General features: G+C 35.1%; 1 protein-coding gene across 1 annotated transcript in view; it reads right to left on the minus strand.

The window, feature by feature from the left end:
• The window catches only part of plb1 (phospholipase B1), a 38,214-nt gene extending 20,023 nt beyond the window's left edge, over positions 1 to 18,191 (minus strand). Inside the window, exons 1-42 of the mRNA XM_073826576.1 lie at positions 18,056 to 18,191; positions 17,707 to 17,766; positions 17,539 to 17,602; positions 17,160 to 17,194; positions 16,245 to 16,296; positions 16,107 to 16,158; positions 14,569 to 14,625; positions 14,391 to 14,459; positions 14,249 to 14,310; positions 14,078 to 14,159; positions 13,856 to 13,960; positions 13,209 to 13,277; positions 12,862 to 12,930; positions 12,447 to 12,530; positions 12,306 to 12,366; positions 12,161 to 12,219; positions 11,805 to 11,878; positions 11,616 to 11,659; positions 11,250 to 11,358; positions 10,816 to 10,867; positions 10,506 to 10,586; positions 10,325 to 10,390; positions 10,070 to 10,170; positions 9,900 to 9,981; positions 9,620 to 9,724; positions 9,429 to 9,524; positions 9,051 to 9,122; positions 8,890 to 8,967; positions 8,741 to 8,801; positions 7,279 to 7,337; positions 7,127 to 7,194; positions 6,997 to 7,040; positions 6,732 to 6,831; positions 6,598 to 6,649; positions 5,916 to 5,996; positions 5,619 to 5,684; positions 4,414 to 4,508; positions 4,242 to 4,323; positions 4,035 to 4,139; positions 3,799 to 3,894; positions 3,642 to 3,716; positions 3,403 to 3,565 (exon numbers count right to left, since the gene is read on the minus strand). Coding sequence (XP_073682677.1) covers positions 3,403 to 3,565; positions 3,642 to 3,716; positions 3,799 to 3,894; positions 4,035 to 4,139; positions 4,242 to 4,323; positions 4,414 to 4,508; positions 5,619 to 5,684; positions 5,916 to 5,996; positions 6,598 to 6,649; positions 6,732 to 6,831; positions 6,997 to 7,040; positions 7,127 to 7,194; positions 7,279 to 7,337; positions 8,741 to 8,801; positions 8,890 to 8,967; positions 9,051 to 9,122; positions 9,429 to 9,524; positions 9,620 to 9,724; positions 9,900 to 9,981; positions 10,070 to 10,170; positions 10,325 to 10,390; positions 10,506 to 10,586; positions 10,816 to 10,867; positions 11,250 to 11,358; positions 11,616 to 11,659; positions 11,805 to 11,878; positions 12,161 to 12,219; positions 12,306 to 12,366; positions 12,447 to 12,530; positions 12,862 to 12,930; positions 13,209 to 13,277; positions 13,856 to 13,960; positions 14,078 to 14,159; positions 14,249 to 14,310; positions 14,391 to 14,459; positions 14,569 to 14,625; positions 16,107 to 16,158; positions 16,245 to 16,296; positions 17,160 to 17,194; positions 17,539 to 17,602; positions 17,707 to 17,766; positions 18,056 to 18,134 — 3,166 coding nt within the window. The 5' untranslated portion in view covers positions 18,135 to 18,191. The remainder of the gene's footprint in view (positions 1 to 3,402; positions 3,566 to 3,641; positions 3,717 to 3,798; positions 3,895 to 4,034; positions 4,140 to 4,241; positions 4,324 to 4,413; positions 4,509 to 5,618; positions 5,685 to 5,915; positions 5,997 to 6,597; positions 6,650 to 6,731; positions 6,832 to 6,996; positions 7,041 to 7,126; positions 7,195 to 7,278; positions 7,338 to 8,740; positions 8,802 to 8,889; positions 8,968 to 9,050; positions 9,123 to 9,428; positions 9,525 to 9,619; positions 9,725 to 9,899; positions 9,982 to 10,069; positions 10,171 to 10,324; positions 10,391 to 10,505; positions 10,587 to 10,815; positions 10,868 to 11,249; positions 11,359 to 11,615; positions 11,660 to 11,804; positions 11,879 to 12,160; positions 12,220 to 12,305; positions 12,367 to 12,446; positions 12,531 to 12,861; positions 12,931 to 13,208; positions 13,278 to 13,855; positions 13,961 to 14,077; positions 14,160 to 14,248; positions 14,311 to 14,390; positions 14,460 to 14,568; positions 14,626 to 16,106; positions 16,159 to 16,244; positions 16,297 to 17,159; positions 17,195 to 17,538; positions 17,603 to 17,706; positions 17,767 to 18,055) is intronic.
• Positions 18,192 to 19,011: the final 820 nt, after the last annotated feature.

A 19,011-nucleotide genomic window follows, 5' to 3' on the forward strand; every position in this document is an offset into this window, starting at 1 on the left:
CACCACTTCTGCTTAAATGTCATTGTTACCTATCTGTACAATTTTTGTGTGGATATTGCTTTGCTGGTGACTCCTGTTATAAGACATCACTCTTAAGTGCTACATAACTAAGAATCAATAAGGAAGACGGTGCCCAGTTGGCACATGCATTCACAGTAACCATCTGCCAGTTTGGATTTTAAGTTTACAGAATTGAAAGGGTTAGACTTTAAAATCAACACACAGACACATACACACAAAATATAAAATGTTGCCATCCAGTTTCATTTGTTAAAATTAACTATATTAGTTAACATGACCAATAAATAAATAGCATTTATTAATGTTAATTAATATTAAGCTAAAAAAAGTATTCATATAAAGTTTATGTACTGTGAATTAACATGAACATGAACACAGTTCATGTGGGTGTACAGCAATACACAATAAAGTGCTCTATAAACGCTTCATTCTTTCAAAATATCTTTAAAAATCAAGTTGAGTATTTTAACGGGGTGATATATATATTTATAACTGATCTTAAAATTATGGTTTTCAGATGTTTTGAAGAGATAACAGTAACGTTTGTTTTGTTGTCAAAGTTTGTCTTAATTTTTTATTATTATGATTTTATATTCAATAAATAACACTATGTAAATATTGTCAATCAATGAAGATAAATTGATCATGCTAAAAAGTTGTATTTTTTATCTTTTGCTATGTGACTGAATAGGACAAGTTCATGGTACAGTTAAGTAAAAAATAAATAAAAAACAACAACTGCAAAATACGAACAATGAAAGACTTAGTGACCCTTTATATTTTCTCAAAATATCAGACTCTCAAAGATCAGACATATTTATGTAATTACAATACATACAGTATGTGCATTATGTTCAAAGATGGTCTGTAGAATGGCTCTCTACTCTGTCACCCTCTCTGCCTCTCACCCCTCCCCCCTGCAATAATGAGCTTCTCTGTGCCTGACTGAACGCACACACATACTGTAGAGACATTCACCAGAGTGACAGCAGGTTTCTGAGTTATCTTTTTAATTTTCTTTAATTCATTGAAGCTTGTATAAAATGTATATTTCCAGCACTTGCTCAGAATGATTAGATCTCTGTGTGAAAAAAGTTTTAAAGAGTTTGGATGCTGCACTTTAAAGATATAAAAAATTAGGGTTATGTTTTTTACTACATCTTTAAAAAATCACCACGTCAACACCGTTCGAGATATCCAAAATCCGCTCGCAATTTAACATCTTCAGAATCTTCTCTTCATGTTAAAAAAGTTTGGTGTGAACAGCTGGTTGTTCTTAGGAGTAGTGTGAATTTGTTTACTAGATGATTTTTCAAAAAATCCACATTCAAATCAAAATAGCCGGCTTCCTGTTGGTCTTAGCTAATGAGTTTGATTTAGAAAGTTGTCCAGATTGATGAGAACAATATAAGTACTGAGTTTGGTGACTGTAGGAAAAACTAACCCCCCAACTTTTGTCAAAAGATGGCGCTATAGAGTGCCTGCTCCACGCCCATTTATGACCTTTTGCCAGTGTCTAACTATCATTAATATTGATGTGTGTGTTGAGTTTCATGAAATTCTAAGCATGTTATCTGCCTCGAAAAGACAGGAATGTAATTTTAAAGTTTGACACGTTGCCATGGCAACAGCATTTGATTTATCATCGACCCCTTTACATATTCTTATCGGCCGTGTTTTGACATGATTTTGATGAAGTTTAAAGAAAATCGAGTAAAATTAAGAGGCTGATTTCAAAGCATTTTGAAAATGACACGTTTCCTGCTGCCAGTTGGTGGCGCTATAACTTTGACTCATAATAGTCACATTTATGGAATCGGCATCATACAACGAACAAACTGGTGAAGTTTCATCAGAATCAGGCAATGTGTGCAACAGTTATTAGACACTTCCTGTTTCTCATTTCTCGCCATAACTTTGTCGCCTTGCCACGGCCAAACCGTTCGAGATATCAAAAATCTCCTCGCAATTTAGCGTCCCCAATGTCTTGAGATCATGCTGACCGAGTTTGGTGACAATCCCATGGAATTCCTGGGAGGAGTACGTTAAATTCCAGAGCATGCGCTTTTTAAACAGCCCTAAATATCTCACTTCCTGTTGCGTGGAGCCCATGACATAGAGTACAAAAGTTGTTCAGCTCGATGAGTTCTATATGTGTACCGAGTTTCATATCAATACGCGCAAGTATGTGTGCGCAGTACATCAAGTTTTCAAACTGTGTTCCAGGGGGCGCTGTAGAGGCCCTGAACCACGCCCGGGTCCCAGCCTCTGTGGCGTCCGGACGACGGCAGATTCCGACGTGTGTGCAAATTTTCAAGAGTTTTTGAGTATGTTAAGGCCCCCAAAAGTGCCCCAACGGTTGAAAAAAAAAAAAAAAAAAAAAAAAAAAAAAAAAAAAAAAAAAACAAATAAGAATCCTTAGAAGAACAATAGGGCCTTCGCCCTTTTGGGCTCGGGCCCTAATAATAATAATAATCCTTAGAAAAACAATAGGGCCTTCGCCCTTTTGGGCTCGGGCCCTAATAATAATAATAATGTTTTTAAACAGCAAATCAGTATATTAAAATAATTTTTTAAAGGATCATGTGACACTGAAGACTGGAGTAATTTAAATTAAATTAATATTCAAAAATATTCAAATAGAAAGCAGTTACTTAAATAGTAAAAATATTTCACAATATTACTGCTTTTGCTGTAAATGTAATCAAATAAATGCAGACTTGGGGAGCAGAAGAAAATTCTTTAAAAACATTAAAAATATTAGTTAAATATATATATAAAAAAATATTAGAATGATAGTGTGTATAAGTTGCAGTTCTACTATTCTGTAACAAATACTGGGAAATAATCTATAAATCCTATAGATTAATAATATACCAACAATAATTAGAAAAATACTGTTAACCAAATTACACCTGTAATTAAATAACAATTAAACAACGTAATATTTTTTACTTAATTATTTTATTACAATAAAAATATTAAGTACAATTGTCTATACAAGTAATAAAATTGTTTAGAATTCAAATAATTTACAGCAATACACTCATTTATCGACATCTAAACACTTCATCTGGTTTAAAAAAAAAAAGCAAACAATATATATCTGGATTTATGAGTGAGGGCCAAAATGTTCACAACTGGAAAAACTATTCATAAATAAAATACATTTCTAAAATATATATGCTTTCAATTCAAAAGAAATGCTAAAAATGAAAGCTTAGGGGTGGGTTTGGTCTGTATAATATAATTAGCTATACATATGTTTTTAAAAAACCTTATATAATTAGAAATTAGTTCCTTTCATTTCTGTGTTTTCGGATCTTTTCTTTTTGTTCTTTCGATCTCTGTAGTAGAAGATCCCCCCGGTTACACCACAACCAAGAATCAAGCCTCCAACAGCCAGAAGAGCAGCTGCCCAGGCCGGTACAGTATCGTTGGGGCAATCTGCGGGGAGAGGGGTCCCTGGTGCAACAGTGTTAGGTGCGACAGTTGTAGGGACATCAACGCCACTGTTTTTTCGTGTAAAGATGAAGGGATGCTCCTGGAGAAGATATATAGAGAGAGTATTAATTGAAAGACCATCCTGTCATATTTTCTGACAGAGGATTTTTACTCACTTCTGTGGGACACTGGATCTTACTGCGGTCATATGTGAAATTATTGTAGTTCTGTTTACTGCCCACAGGCTCCAGCTAAAACCAAAACACAGGACAAATGCTGTTAAATACAGTAAAGCTGCTAAGAGATTGTCTATGTGTATGTATTTGTTTTTACCATGTTGTTCCAGAGAGCAATTGCCATCTCTGCATGTCCACGATCACTGAAATGAAAACAATCCACAGAGAAGAATTCCAGGTCTGGTGTGCCATCCTAAAGCAGAGAAAGATATTAGTTAACATTAGCCCCTATACTGAAATTCTAGTTTTTAGCTGTTTTAGTGTGAGTTCAAATGCAATTTCGGTTGTTTGTGTGTGATCTCATGAGACATGAGCTATTTTAAGGGCACTAACATTGAGCATTGGAACAACAGAGTTCTTGAAGAAAGGTTGTAGCACCACTGCAAAGTCCTGTCTTCCGTCATACCGTCCCCCATACACCAGCATTTCAGTCTCCATCTGACATAGAAAACAACACTTCTATTACTGAAGGTCAAGATAATCTAAAGCCCACTCAGCTAATCAGCTATCAATGAACTGACAACTTGATTGGCTACAGACCTGCAGATCTCTGTTGACCTTCCTCATTTCATTCAGTTCTGGAGAGTTGTCACGAGGTTCCAGTACACATGGACACATGGTTCTGTAACACACACACAGTCGTGAAAATACTGCTGGTGTATGTAAGAACATGAAAATGTACACTGATTTTTAGATCAAGTTGTTTATTTACTCTTGCAGGAGGCTGCAGCCCAGTGTGTCCCTCTTTATCATACGCAGATCCTCGATCTCTAAGATTCCCACCACATTCACCAGTACTCTGGGAACCTGCACATACACACACACACACAGGTTTCCATGTTTTATAAGGACATTCCATAGGTGTAATGGTTTTTATACTGTCCAAACCAAACTTGGTTAATTATATGTGAAAATGTGTGTAATTATCATTAAAATAATGTCCTTAAAGGGATAATTCACCCAAAAATGAAATCACCCCATCATTTACTCACCCTCAAGCCATCCTAGGTGTATATGACTTTCTTTAAGACAAATACAATGAAAGTTATATTAACAATGTCTTGGCTCTTCCATGCTTTATAATGGCAGTGAATGGGTGTTGAAATTTTGAAGCCCGAAAAAGTGCATCCAGCCATCATAAAAAGTGCTCCACACAGCTTCAGGGGTTAATAAAGGCCTTCTGAAGTGAATTGATGTGTTTGTGTACGAAAAAATATCAATATTTAAAACTTTACAAACCATCTCTAGTTTACGCTAACTGTTTACCTCAGATCTTGAAAATACATTTAAGCAAACATGTTTAAACTGCGAACCAACAAGTGTTTTCCATGGCAATTTTCCCTCTTCATTAAGTTTTGTCAATTGTTTTGTTTATTGGTCTAATTCTTGTTTCGGGTTTCTCTTTCTAATTAACTTTACATTGGGTTAGTCAATCAACTAATTCTCTTGTGCTTCGTTCCCACCCTTCTGAGTTATGTTGTATTGATAGGAGTTCTCACAAACTAAGACTGTTTAGTTGTGCTATCTTACAATCAATATATAGTGAATGTAAGTTAAAGTGTTGCCTGTGTAACCAGTTAAAACTTGAAGTGGCGATGAGGTCTTGAAATGTATGGAAAGAGTCTTAAAAAGATCTTAAAAAGGTATTAAATTTAACTCCATGAATCCTGTATATATCCTTTTAATATAACTCTGATTGTATTCATCTGAAAGAAGAAAGTCTTATACACTTAGAATGGCTTAAGGGTGAGTAAATCATAGGGCAATGTTTATTTTTGGGTTACATATCCTTTTAACTTCTATATGCAAAATTATTTTGTAACTAATAAAATTCTTATGATTTTGTGGGTGAAATGTGGACAGACATGTTTCGTAAGATTCATGAATGTGATCAGTTTCAGTAAATGCATCTCTCACCTCATTGTACAGCATGTCCAGACTGTCCTGAATGTGCCCAATGTACTTAGAAGGAGACAGAGAAGCCTGGGAAGACAAAAACACAAAACTAAAATTATTTCTAGCTAAATTTAATCGTTATTTGCTGGTCTTAAATACGAAAAACAACATTTAAAATGACGCAGTGGCACATCTCTGTTTGTTATAGTATCAGAATGTATTTTAGCTGCTTAAAGGTCACAGCTGAGGTTCTCTGACACAAGAAGAAACAATTTACGATGGGGAGCTGAGAGCCTTTGTTAAGAATCATCCACTTACCCGGTCATGACAATATTGGCAAAGGTCATTTCCTCCAATAAACAGTGTCACCAGTTTCCAATCATTCTCAAAGTCAATTTCCTGAAAAAGAAAGAAGTTATTTGATTATTTTTGATTGTTATTTGATTTGTCTTTTTGCCCTACAAAAATGGGTGGAATTTACTTTACAACAAAGAGTTGCCAGATATAATTTTCAATATTTTTTCTACTAGTTTGTGCAGGACACTATAGTTCATTTAAGTGAGGATAGCAAAATAAAGTCAACTGTGACATATCATACCCAAAAATTCTTCATACAGTGGACTACCAGTAAAATTGCTTAAAATTGTTCTGACACAATTTAACTCTTGAGTTCTTGTCATATTTTATTACCATTTTCTAAACTATAGCGAATAAACTGTGATAATGTGAGAAATGTTGACGGTGTCTTAATAAAATTCAGTTTGACTGTATGTTTTTTTATTTATCCACCACAAAATAAAAAAACTGTAAAAACATTGTTTTTTAAAGCTGTGATTAAAACGAAGCTCATTGGAGTTTCAAAATTCAAAATTTCATGTTTAATGCGTTACTTGCCATTTCTGTGCAATTGCTTGTAAAATTTCCTAACAAATTAAGAGTGAAAATGATTTCTGCAACGATTTTCTTTTCAGTGAATTTAACAGATTAAAAGCATACTGACCGTGCTCTCCTTAAAAGCTTTGATGAGATCTGTCACTTGTGTTGGTATATTACTGAATAGAGAGAAAGAAAATCATGAACTGCAAGGATACTGTAAATCGTGTTTTTATGTATATGTTCATTTGTGTTCCTTACCCTGCTTTGGCACCGCTCACTGCCATATTGAAGCCGTTTGGCCGTGGAGCAGTTCCCTTTGAGAAGCCGAAAACATTTGGATTGAACTTCTTAAGAATGTCTGATAACAAACAAAGACATGAGGCACTCATGATTATCATGTTATTAGACAACAAGCATATCTGATAATAAAGATTGGAACCAAAGGAATCTCACTTCTCACTGATATGAACAACAATAACAAACAATAAAAATTACATAAAGTGTTACATAAGGTAATACTCACTTGGCAAGGTGGTCACAGTCTCCAAAGTCTCATCCCCGCCAATGCTGTCAATCAGAATGAACACATTCACTTAGAAAACATGCAGAACAAAATAACTCCATAGACATACAGTAGACTGACATAAACTCACCTCCAGGAAACCCCTCGCACCTCGGTCGGCAACTGCAGAATGTTTTCAGCTTTTGCACCAAAGGCGGCCTGACAGATTCAGAGAGAGAGAATGGTAATTACAGCATGACTAAAAATTGCAACATACACAAATAAACATACACACACACTTACAGTGAGTGAGTCTCCCAGAGATGCCACCACTTTAATGTCAGCTGGACGCAGACTGTGAACTGAGAAAGAAATATGATTACGTGACTACCTGGATGCCTAAATACAACAACAAAGCAACAGTGCAGTGCTACTTAAACCTTAAAGGATAATAAACCATAGCAGGATATCTGAACACCTGTTTGTCTTTCTTGTATTTTTTATCCATTAATCTTACTTTATTTATCCTTCTTTTTAAACAGTTTAGTCATTTACGTGAAATAAAATAAATATCTTAATATGTAATACATAACAGTTCTATATCTAATCTTTATTTCAAGTGTGACTACAGTACATGAATGCTGAAACACAACAACAAAGCAGCAATGCAGTGCTAAAAAGATAATGGCAGGATATCTGAAAGCCTGACTGAAGTCTTTGTCTCTATCCATAAACATGTGTATATAATTTATTTACTATTTCTAGTAATTTTTATATATTGTAAATTGTATCCTTCTTAATAAGTCTTACAGCATTTATATTTCTTAAAATTCATGCAACATTTTTACATTTTGCTATTTCATTTATATATACACACATCCCCTTTCAGAATCTGCAAAATGTTAATTATTTTACCAAAATACAAGGGATCATACAAAACACGTTATTGTTTATTTAGTACTGACCTGAATAAGATATTTAACATAAAAGATGTTTGCATATAGTCCACTAGAGAAAATAATAGCTGAATTTATAAAAATGACCCTGTTCAAAAGTTTACACCCCCTTGATTCTTAATTCTGTGTTATTACCTGAATGATCCACAGCTGTGTTTTTTTGTTCAGTGATAGTTGTACATGAGTCTCTTGTTTGTCCTGAACGGTTAAACTGTTTGCTGTTCTTCAAAAAAAATCCTTCAGATCCGTCAAATTCTTTGGTTTTCCAGCATTTTTGTTTATTTGAACCCTTTCTAAAAATAACTGTATGATTTCAAGATCCATATTTTTACACTGAGGGAAACTGAGGGACTCATATGCAACTATTACAGAAGGTTTAAATGCTCATTGATGCTTTAGAAGGAAAAACAATGCATTTAGTGCATTTAGAGGTAAAAAGTTTTGAACAAAATGGAGATGTGTAAATTTTTCTTATTTTGCTTAAATATCATATTTTCTCATTTAGTACTGCCCTTCAGAGGCTACAAAAGATAGTTACATGTTTCCCAGAGGACAAAATAAGTTAAATTTACCCTGATTTTCAAATGCAAAAAGTTTTCACCCCCTGGCTCTTAATGCATTGTTTTTCCTTCCGGAGCATCAGAAAATTTTGTCAAAGTAAATAAAGCAAGTATGTTGCATGAGTTGTAATAAATCTAGGGCAGCAGTACTTTAAAGAGGATGAACCAAAGATTTGTTATATAAAAATACAAAAAAAGAAGAAGAAGAATTAGAGAGTTCAAATCATTTCTCTCCTCTCTCTTTCTTACCAGATGTTGGCACAGCATCAGAGGGCGCAGTGTCCACACATGAGAAATCACTTCCCCAATTCTAAAGTGAAAGGGAGAAATCGTTTCACAATAAATTTTGATCACTTTAAGGTTGTATTGTATTTTATTAATATTATAATATGACTTACATTTGCAGGTGGAGGAGTAGGAGGAGGGGTGTCGTATGTGTAATTGCTGTTGCGATAGGTCCTTAAATAGGGGATGGACTAAAGAACAATTAGAAAAAGTATTAGGCTACCATGTGACAGAATTACAGAGTTTAAAGAAGGGTCACAGAGTTTAAACTCACCTTGTCTGGGCATTTAAGAGGGATACCTGCAGTAAAATCTTGACTATCTGTCTTATTACCCAAAGGCTCTATCTGTGTGGGAGAGAGAGAGAGATCGAATGAAGGAAACAGGAAATCTGTTTGAGAGTTAAAATGCTGTGATCTGACAATATATTAAGAAAATCTATTCTGTTGAATTGTATTATATTTTAAATGAACTCTACAAAGAGGTTATTGTTAAAGTAGCATTCAGTCATTCAGAGTAAATAAAGTGATATATTAAAAAATACGCCCTTTAAAACATTACATAGAGTATATTGATAAAACATTATTATACTGACTTTTACTGTATACTATGTTAACATATCTGTATCTAATCTTTTTATCTCATATGCTCACCAAGTTATTCCAGAGAGCCCGAGCCATGAGCGTGTGAGATTTCTGACTGAGATGGAAACAGTCTGGAGTGAAATAGGATCTGTCAGGTGTCCCATCCTAAAAGAGCATGGAAAAAATGAGAAAGATAATGAGAACAAATAGTTCCAGAAATGATAGCTTGTTTAGTAAATGATGTAAGATTCACTGTGCACCTCCAACACAGGGAGAAACACATTTCTGAAGAATGGCTGTAGGACCACTGTGAAGTTATCATGTGTGTCATATCGCCCAGAATCCACCAGCTCCCTCATTCCACGCTGAGAATAAAACACAACAGCATATACACTGAGCACTTAATTTTAGAATCATATTAATACATTTTAACTGTATAATTGCTGTATATTTTCAATAATCAAAACATCTCATTCATAATAAATATTAATATACAGATAACACAAAATAAATTCATTTTCCATGTAAGAAGTTGTGTACCTGATAGGCTTGGTTTAACTCCTGCAACTTCTCGAATTCATAAGATCCATCAACAGGTTTTAGAACACAGTGACACAACATGCTGAAAAATTATAAAACACACCAAAAGCTTCAGAAATCAGTTGAATCTAGCAAAATTGAAGAGAGCCAGTATATAGGGCAAAACTCACTTGACCAGCCAGGTAGGGCAGCCAAGACTGGGGTCCTGATGGAAGCGGCGCAGAGGAATTATATCAAGGAGCTCCACTAGGTTCACAAGGGCACGAGGGACCTGGAGAAGAAGATGTGATTAACTCCAACAGGAAGCAGGGATTTGAAGTGCAATGCAAGCCATAACAAACGTTACATAGGTTTAAATAAGCAAGATATATGAAGAGGTATATAAAGGAAGAGGTGCTAGAGCACCAGAGCTACATCTGCCTCACCTCATTATGTAATATGTCCAGTCCCTGACGAAGATTCTTCACAATGTTTTCAGGAGAATAGTACAGCTGAAGGGGATAAAGAGAGATAGGAGAGACTGCATGATAAAGAGCAATATAGACAATAATTCTAGATCTATTACTCTGATAATAAATAAAATAGGCTCTATTAATATAACCGTACAGAATCAGTGCAGTGGGCACATATGTCATTTCCTCCAATGAAGACTGTGATAATCTTCCAATCATTCTTGAAATCAATTCTCTGAAAAGAGACAGAATTTCAGATTTAGCACCTTGTGTGGGGGTCAGATTTTGCCTATTGTGGTGGACTAATTATCCCTCACAACAATAGTAATCTTAATGAAAATAGCTCAATAAACACACAAACAAACTAAATATTTTAATGAATATCTGAAAATGGAAAATGTCACTATATCTTTATAACATATCACAACACAAAAGCAAATGTGTGCATTTTGAGAATGACTAACCTTGTCTTCTTTCATTCTTTTAACGACAGCTTGAGCTTGCGTGACCATATCACTGCAAAATGAAAAATTACAGTTTAGTAATCTTAGAGTATTCAAAGATTTTTTTTTTTTAAAGAAATTAAAACTTTTATTCAACAAGGATGCCTTTAGATCTATATTTCTAAAAAATGCTTTTCTTTTGAATCTTCAAAATATGTATCAAGCTTTCTAGAAAAGACAGTTCAACATTGATAATGATAAAAATATCTCTTGAGCTCCAAATCAGAATATTAGAAATGTTTCAGAAAGATCATTACATACATCATTACATCACTGACCTCAAACATTTTAATAGATGTTATTAGTTTTCATATAAAAAATAAAATTACTGCTTCATAATCAATCACTTATTTATTCAGTCACTGGTTTATAAGTGTGAATGTGAAGCTACTTACTCAGCTTTAGCACCTGGTACTGCTTGGTTCAGAAAACTCTCTTCAGAATTCTCACCTCCTTTTCCCAATGAATAGCCAGTGAGTGAAGGGTTAAACTCTCTCAGTATATCTAAATGACAAACAAACATTATCTTATACACATATAATTACATATAATTTTACTTCTAGTTACGTAGTATATTGTAGAGATTAAAAAGTAGCTATTTACTGTATAAACTCTTGCGTAATGATTAGCTATTATGAGGTTTAAAACACTAAATGACTACAATAATTTCCAGGTTGATAATATCACCAATTAATCCTTAATCATAAATCTAAAGAGCATAATAATAAGAGCATGACAGTAACATGAGAGCTTGCACATACTTGGTAAAGTGGTTACAGTTGTTATGTTCTTATCTCCACCGATGCTGAGAACAAAAAAAGTGAAATATAAGTGTTTTCTGCTTCATAAGATCATTCATCATTTAGATAAGATGGATGGATAAAACTAAACCTGCAACATTTGTGTGCAATAAACAGATGGTTTACAGGGTGATCAGTGTAGACACTCACCTCCATGAGAGGCCGCGATACTGTGTGACAACATCCAGAAGATTGTCCGGTTTAGCACCTGCTCCGTTGGCTGCCTGTTTGTTTTGGAGTTTTTGGATAAAAGAAATTACATCACAGCTTGTATTTTCAGTACCGTTCAAAAGTTTGAAATCAGTAGGGTCACTACTTTAATTTGGCAATGATGCAGTAAAATAATCAAAAGTGTATTTTATATTAGTGTACTGTATTTTTCATAGTAAATGCAGCATCAGTGAGCATAAGGGCCTTTTTAAAAAAAAAAAACATTTAAAAAATTGTGAAGACTCCAAACTTCGGTTAAATTAACTAACAAACTAAATGTTTGTTTATCATCTCACCGTCAAAGAATCACCCATCGATGCCACCACTTTGATGTCTGCTGGCCGTAGGGCATGTACTACAGAAGAAACAGACAGAAACCAGCTTTAAAACCTCTCATAATTTCCAGCCAGGGTGTAGTACAAATGTGTGATCACTGTTTACCTGAGGTAGGGATGCTGGGAGAAGGAGATCTGTCCTCACAGGTGACCTCACTGCCCATCACCTGAAAGGTCAAATGCAGCACAGGTGAGGCATATTGTAAGTCAAATCAACAGGGTGTACTTATAAGGAGAATGGACTCACTGGGTCGAGAACTAAAGAGGGATCCACTGTTCGTGAGATATCGAGTTCAGGTGAGTTTCTCTGTGTTCGCAAAAATGGCTTTTCCTGGGAAAGAACAACAAGTTCGGTAAAGCATATGTGCATGTTCATTTTAGAAAAAATATCATCCAGAACATACACATTGTGAACACTGTGTGTCACTAACACATAAACGTATGTACAACGTACAACGTCAGTGCTACAGTATATAAATGAAATGGAACTGAAACACACTTCACCTTATCACAGGTGAAGGACAAAATATTGCATAAAACATATAGTTTGGAAAGTGCAGAGAACAGTTTGGTGAGATAAAGACATATTTACAGTATGCACTGACTCTGATTCAGTTGCATTATGAATGCTGAAGTGGTCATAAATCAAATATCTCTCTCACCTCAGTTGGGCATGGAATGACGGATGTGCCCCGCCCATCCACCTCAGTCTTGTCTGTCATTGGCTGCAGCTGGGAGAGAATAACGAGGATTGGTCAGAAAGAGTGTTCCTGTTCTTCGTCATATAAATGCAAGATTAGATTAGGTGGTTCGAGATGGGTTTCTAGCCTCAATAAATTTCAGATTAGATGTTATCATCGAGAGCTGATTATCAGTCCACCCGTTATCAGTCACATCAGGGCCCTAACACTTTGAACTTTTATAACTTGAAAGTAAAGTGTCTAGGGTTTCACCTCTACCTCTGTAGGAACAATGGACAAATGCGTCAGTTGCATTAATATTAACTTACCAAATTAGTCCAGAGTTGTAAAGTCAACATGCTTATGGCACGTGAGGAGTCAGACGTAGGGGCTTTCATCTGCAAACAAGAAAAAAGTACAACTTTGCTTAATGGCATGCCAAAAATGCTTGCAAACTATAGCGGGTTTGTTTCTGTAGCACAGCGTGAGTCATATCTGTGGTTTTTAGAAGAGCAAATTGATTTGAAAACAAATAGCATACGTTCACCCTGCTGAAAAAACCAGCATATGCTGGTTAGGTATGTTTTGGTGCTGGGATGCTGGTTTTAGCTGGTATATGCTGGTCCTTTGCTGGTTTATGCTGGTCCCTTGCTGGTTTATGCTGGTCCTTAGCTAGTTTATGCTGGTCATGTTGCTGGTTAATGCTGGTTTATGTTGGTCTTTGACCAGCAACATGACCAGCATAAACCAGCTAAGGACCAGCATAAACCAGCAAGGGACCAGCATAAACCAGCAAGGCACCAGCATAAACCAGCAAAGGACCAGCATATACCAGCTAAAACCAGCATCCCATCACCAAAACATACCTAACCAGCATATGCTGGTTTTTTCAGCAGGGCAAGTCTCCATACAAGCCTCAGCATCATTTTTGTCATCTAGTGGCCTGTTTAAAATGATCTGAGTGTTTCAGACTCACTGGGTTTGACAGATCAGTGTGCACTGGACTGGACTGAAGCATTACGCTGAAATCTTCCCGGTCACTGAACCAGCTTCTTTTCTTTAGAAGAGCACTGACAGCTTCCTGTTCAATAAACACATACACATATATTTTTTTACCATGTCATATATTAGCATAGATATTCAAAAGTCACATGTATCAATGTGTGTGTTTTTTGTATACAAATTGTATGTACTTTACCTGCAATGAAGCCATGAGCACGATTGTATCCAACCTGCGTTTGTTTTTATCATATCCTTCAGTACACTGAATCTGACACACTCTAAAAAACACAAACATCTTTATTAATTAAACAGTTCATTGCAGAACATTATCAGAATTAGGTTTTGAAGAATGTTGTCTGATACTAACTGGTCTTGTGATTCATCTAACAGTCCACGCCAAACAACAACATGAACCAGTGTATGTTTCAACTAGAGAAAAAAGAAAGCTGTTGTAGTAAACAAACTCTATTGATTAAAATTGTTGTTTGAAGGATATTGACTATCTTCACCTTCTTATGAAGAGAATCCAGTGTCTGTTCCACTCTATTAACTGTTGCATCAATGGTAGCACTCAAGTCCTAAGGGCAAGTACAGAACAATACAGAATTAAAGCTGTACTTTGATTGTTTACTGAGTCCTATGTAATATGTAATAGAGATTGATAGGATTTGTGGCCTAATGTCTGACCTGGTCCGCACACAGAGAGAGCTCATCAACTGGTACGAAAAGCAGAAGCAACTTCCACTGAAAGAGAATGATAGGATGTTAATGGCTCAGAGTTGATTGCTCATCTACGTGTGTACCTCACAGTGTTTCATCCACCTTTTTCCTGAACGCAGATGTCTTCCCCGCCACAAAATGGAAAGATGCTTTACATATCTGTTCTCTGGTGTTTCTAGTCAAATTAACTCTCAGTTTAATCCTGCGCACATTTTTTAGATTTAGATATATTTAAAAAGTTTCAGTTTAATTAATTCAGTCAAACTTTTGGCGACAAAAACATGACAGGATTCAAACAGAAGTTAAAATCCATCATGGAGGCACTCATTGCTCATTGCATTACTCAGAAAAAAGGTGGATGTAACAATTATGTTAGTATTGAGTAACTTATATTTTAAACACAATAGTGCCAGTTACTTTGTCTTTTCACTCAACCCAAATAAATATTTCCAAAAGAAGACAAGCTTAATCAATCGTTTCATGTCTACCAGCAAGAAATAGTTGTTTCCATCCTGAATCGCTGGTGGAAAAAAAAAACAGCTAAACAGCTGGTCAACCACCCTGGTTTTAGCTGGTCAGCAGGCTGGTTTTAGAGGGGTTGTGGCCACTTTCCCTGCCTGGCCAGGCTGGGAGACCACCAGCTAAAACCAGCCTGGCCAGGCTTGGAGACCAGCTAAAACCAGCTACTTCCAGCTTAAACCAGCTAAGACCAGCTGACCAGCCTGTGTGAAAAGATGGATCTCAAAATCATACAGCCATTGTTGGAAAGGGTTCAAATGCACAAAAATGTTGAAAAACCAAATAATTTGTGGGACCTGAAGGAAAACACAGCTGTGCATCCTTCAGGTAACAACACAGTATTAAGAATCAAGTGCATGTAAACTTTTTAAATGGGGTCATTTTTTATAAATTCAACTATTATTTTCTCTTGTGGACTATATGTAAACATCTTTTATGTGAAATATCTTATTCAGGTCAGTACTAAATAAAAAATAACATTTTGTATGATCCCTCTTAATTTGGTAAAATGAACTTTTTCAGATTCTACAAGGTGTATATAAATTTTTGACTTTAACTGTACTATGGTTAAATGTGATTAAATCATGGTTAATTTGTGGTTACTGTGGTTTAACAAAACTATGGTTCATTGCTTTTATTTTTAGTAAAACCACTGCTTTTTTTTGTAAGGGATTGAATAACCAATGTTAGCCCCACCCCCCTGTTTTTTCAAGAAGGCCTTTTGTTTTTGCATTACCCATGAATATCATATAGCTATCACCACTCTGGCAGTGACTAAAGTAAATATTAAAGACCGCAACGTCCATAATACAGGAAAGTCTTATCAAATGTGACGCTACTTATACCCGAGTGGGGAGCAATTCCCGTGGAATAAAACCTTCAGATAACACGTAACTCGTAAGTTACCGGACCACACATGAAAACATGAGCGGACAATAACACCGGAGGACCGGAACTAACTGTTTTAAAGGCCTGACTGTGTTTACCTGAGTGGCACTGAGTGACTCCACGATGTGCTCTGCTTTATCCATTAAGCTTCTGTCACACAAAAACAGTCATTGTAAATATACAGAAAACGTAGTGTCTGTAATTAAATAGTGAATAATGATTTATTTCTATGATACCTTTGTTCAGGTACAACAGTTGACACATCCGGGTTAAAGGTGAACAATATTTCTAAGACAGAAAAGTGAAAATGTTATTTTGTATTTTGAAAATTAAGGCTGTCTCTTTCAGATGTTACATCATCAGCCAGCTTAATATCACCTCACACACACATTGTGCTTAGCATGCATCAGTGCACCGTTTTATTGACTCTTGATAACAATTGGTTATCTATACAGTTCCTGTTTCCCTTTCTACCTTTGATCATCTAGATATTTTCAAGAAGCATTATGCATTATATATATATACCTTAACTCTTCAAGATAAACTTTAACAAATTTACAGAAAACTAAACAATGTCGCATTCATAAGAGGAGAAATAAAGATAGCTAAGGTTTTCCAGAAGACATCAGAGCAGACAACCGTCGATAACTCTATCGCAAACAGTAGTGAACAGACCAATATATCAGGCCAACCAACGCAAAACCCAAAAACAAAGTGCTTAAGTGCACAAGATAAGACAATATTATCACATTAATTGAGATTAGGAACATGTTTGAAGGACTTCCTCCATTGAATAAAACCGATTTAGGTTAAAACATATGTTTAGATCATTTATCTCAGTAAATCAACATCTGAAAATCAGTGTGCTGTTGGTTTGCGTGTATCTCTCCGCTGGCCTTACCTTTTATTTCAAGGACTCAGACTAAATCTTTCCAAAACCGTTAAACAAAGATCTGGTCTAATCAAGCCTAACAATCATTTAGAAACATGTGAAGGGTCTTTGTGAGTTTAATCAATGTGTTACTTATTAAAAAAAGGGTTTGTGAAAGCTGTGCAGATTCAACAATGATATTCTAATGCAATTTGAGTACAATTCTAAATGCTGGTATTATATATCAGTTTATTTCTGTAGAATAAGACTGAAGCCTTACCAGTTAGCATGTTCAGAGTTCTGATCTCATCAGATCTGTCATAAAGAAAAAAACACTCAGTTTAATAATTTTGAGTGACATCATAACAGCATTTGAATTAAGGAAATGAATGAAATAAATCTGAATGAAATTTTGAATTAATTGCCAGTTTGATTTGAACATTAGACAATAGATGTGGTAGAGAATACTGTACAACAAAGAACAAACAGTGTGATTAATTTTTAGCTAACTATCTATTTAAATCAGAGCATGGCCTTAATTTAGGTATTAATTAACTTTAGTTAAACTAATGCACTGTTCTATTTTAGTAAGCTTTTCAAGCTTAAATGAAGCTTAACTGATATTTTAAAGCACTTTGATGATATTTTAATGCACATACCTCTCCACATCAGACAAATCCAGTGCAGATACCACAGACACATCAGCTGGCCTCAGAGAATGGACTGTGCGAAGGATGATAGAACAGTTTATACAATGAAATCAAGCCTATAAATGTTAATTTGTGTTCTCTCTGTCTTATTAACAAGATTCCTAAAGATTCCTTTACCAGAAACTGGAGCGCTGGGTGAAGGGGAGGAAACGGCACAATACAGCGGACCAGATTCACCTGCAGAAACCAGAACAAACCCTGATAAGTCTCATTGTATTGACATGGAAGTAACAATGCATTTCTGTGAATATATTGCCTACATTGAATTGAATGAATTAGAATTAAAAGACTTAGAAGACACAAAGAAAGTGTATAACACATACAGTCTCATATCTACTCCATGACAGAGTAATTATTAACCTCTCGGTGGGCTAAAATACAATCCAACCAGCCATTAAAATGTCTAAGGAAGCTTTATGCATTAAATTGGAAGCAGAGTGGCAGAATATCAAAAGTGATTAAATACCTGCTGAACACCTGCATGCCAGAAGTGCCAGGAGCATAACCTGTGCACAGGAAGAGAAAGTTTGATCTTTTATTCCCATGATGGCTTGATTCACCTGTCTGGAGCTGCTTACAGTAAAGAGCAGTTCTGCAACTGAACTGTTGAAACCTTTAGCGACACCTGCTCCAATATATATGACTGTAATCTCCCTCAATCACTCAGACACGCCTCCTGTTAGTTTGCATTTTTCAAGGTAGATGGCATTGAATTTATTTTTATAGATTAATAAACACCTTATCAACACTGGCAAGGTCTATTGCCGGTAAGGACCGGTTGCATAAACTGCTTAGACTAGTCTTACATGGTATCTAATTTTTTTTGCCTTTAAGACATAATAGGTCATAATTTTGGTAGCACTTTATAATGGCTTTCATTAATAAATCATTAAGAAACATTATATAATGCTTAAACATTAGTACATTAGTTAACATATATTCACATAGCTAGAAATATGAAATAATATTTTATATAATATTATTTAATGTCAATTGAAATGCTTACAAATGTCATTAAACTTTCAATTCATATGATCATGCATTTTAAAAAAATCTTCAAATGATTTTGACAAAGATTAAAAGCTAATGATTAATAAATCACTAACGATGCTTAACGGATCATTAGTTAATGTTTACAAATGTCATTAAACTTTCAATTCACGTGCTCATGCACTTTTTAAAAATCTAAAAATGATTTTACCAGAAATTACATGATTACAAGTTTATTTGTTAATGTAGCCTTACCTTTGCCAACAAATAACAAATGTCATTAAACCTTAGTTCAGTTCATGACCTAATGCTCAATTTTACATCTACAAATATTGTTAAAAAGCTGAATTAATAATTTTAAGCAATTCACACTGTAAAAAGTTTTCACCAGTTTCAACTTAAAAACTTCAGCTGCCTTAAGAATTTAAGTTA

This window comes from Garra rufa, chromosome 21 (assembly GCF_049309525.1).
Source record: "Garra rufa chromosome 21, GarRuf1.0, whole genome shotgun sequence".
NCBI lineage: Eukaryota > Metazoa > Chordata > Actinopteri > Cypriniformes > Cyprinidae > Garra > Garra rufa.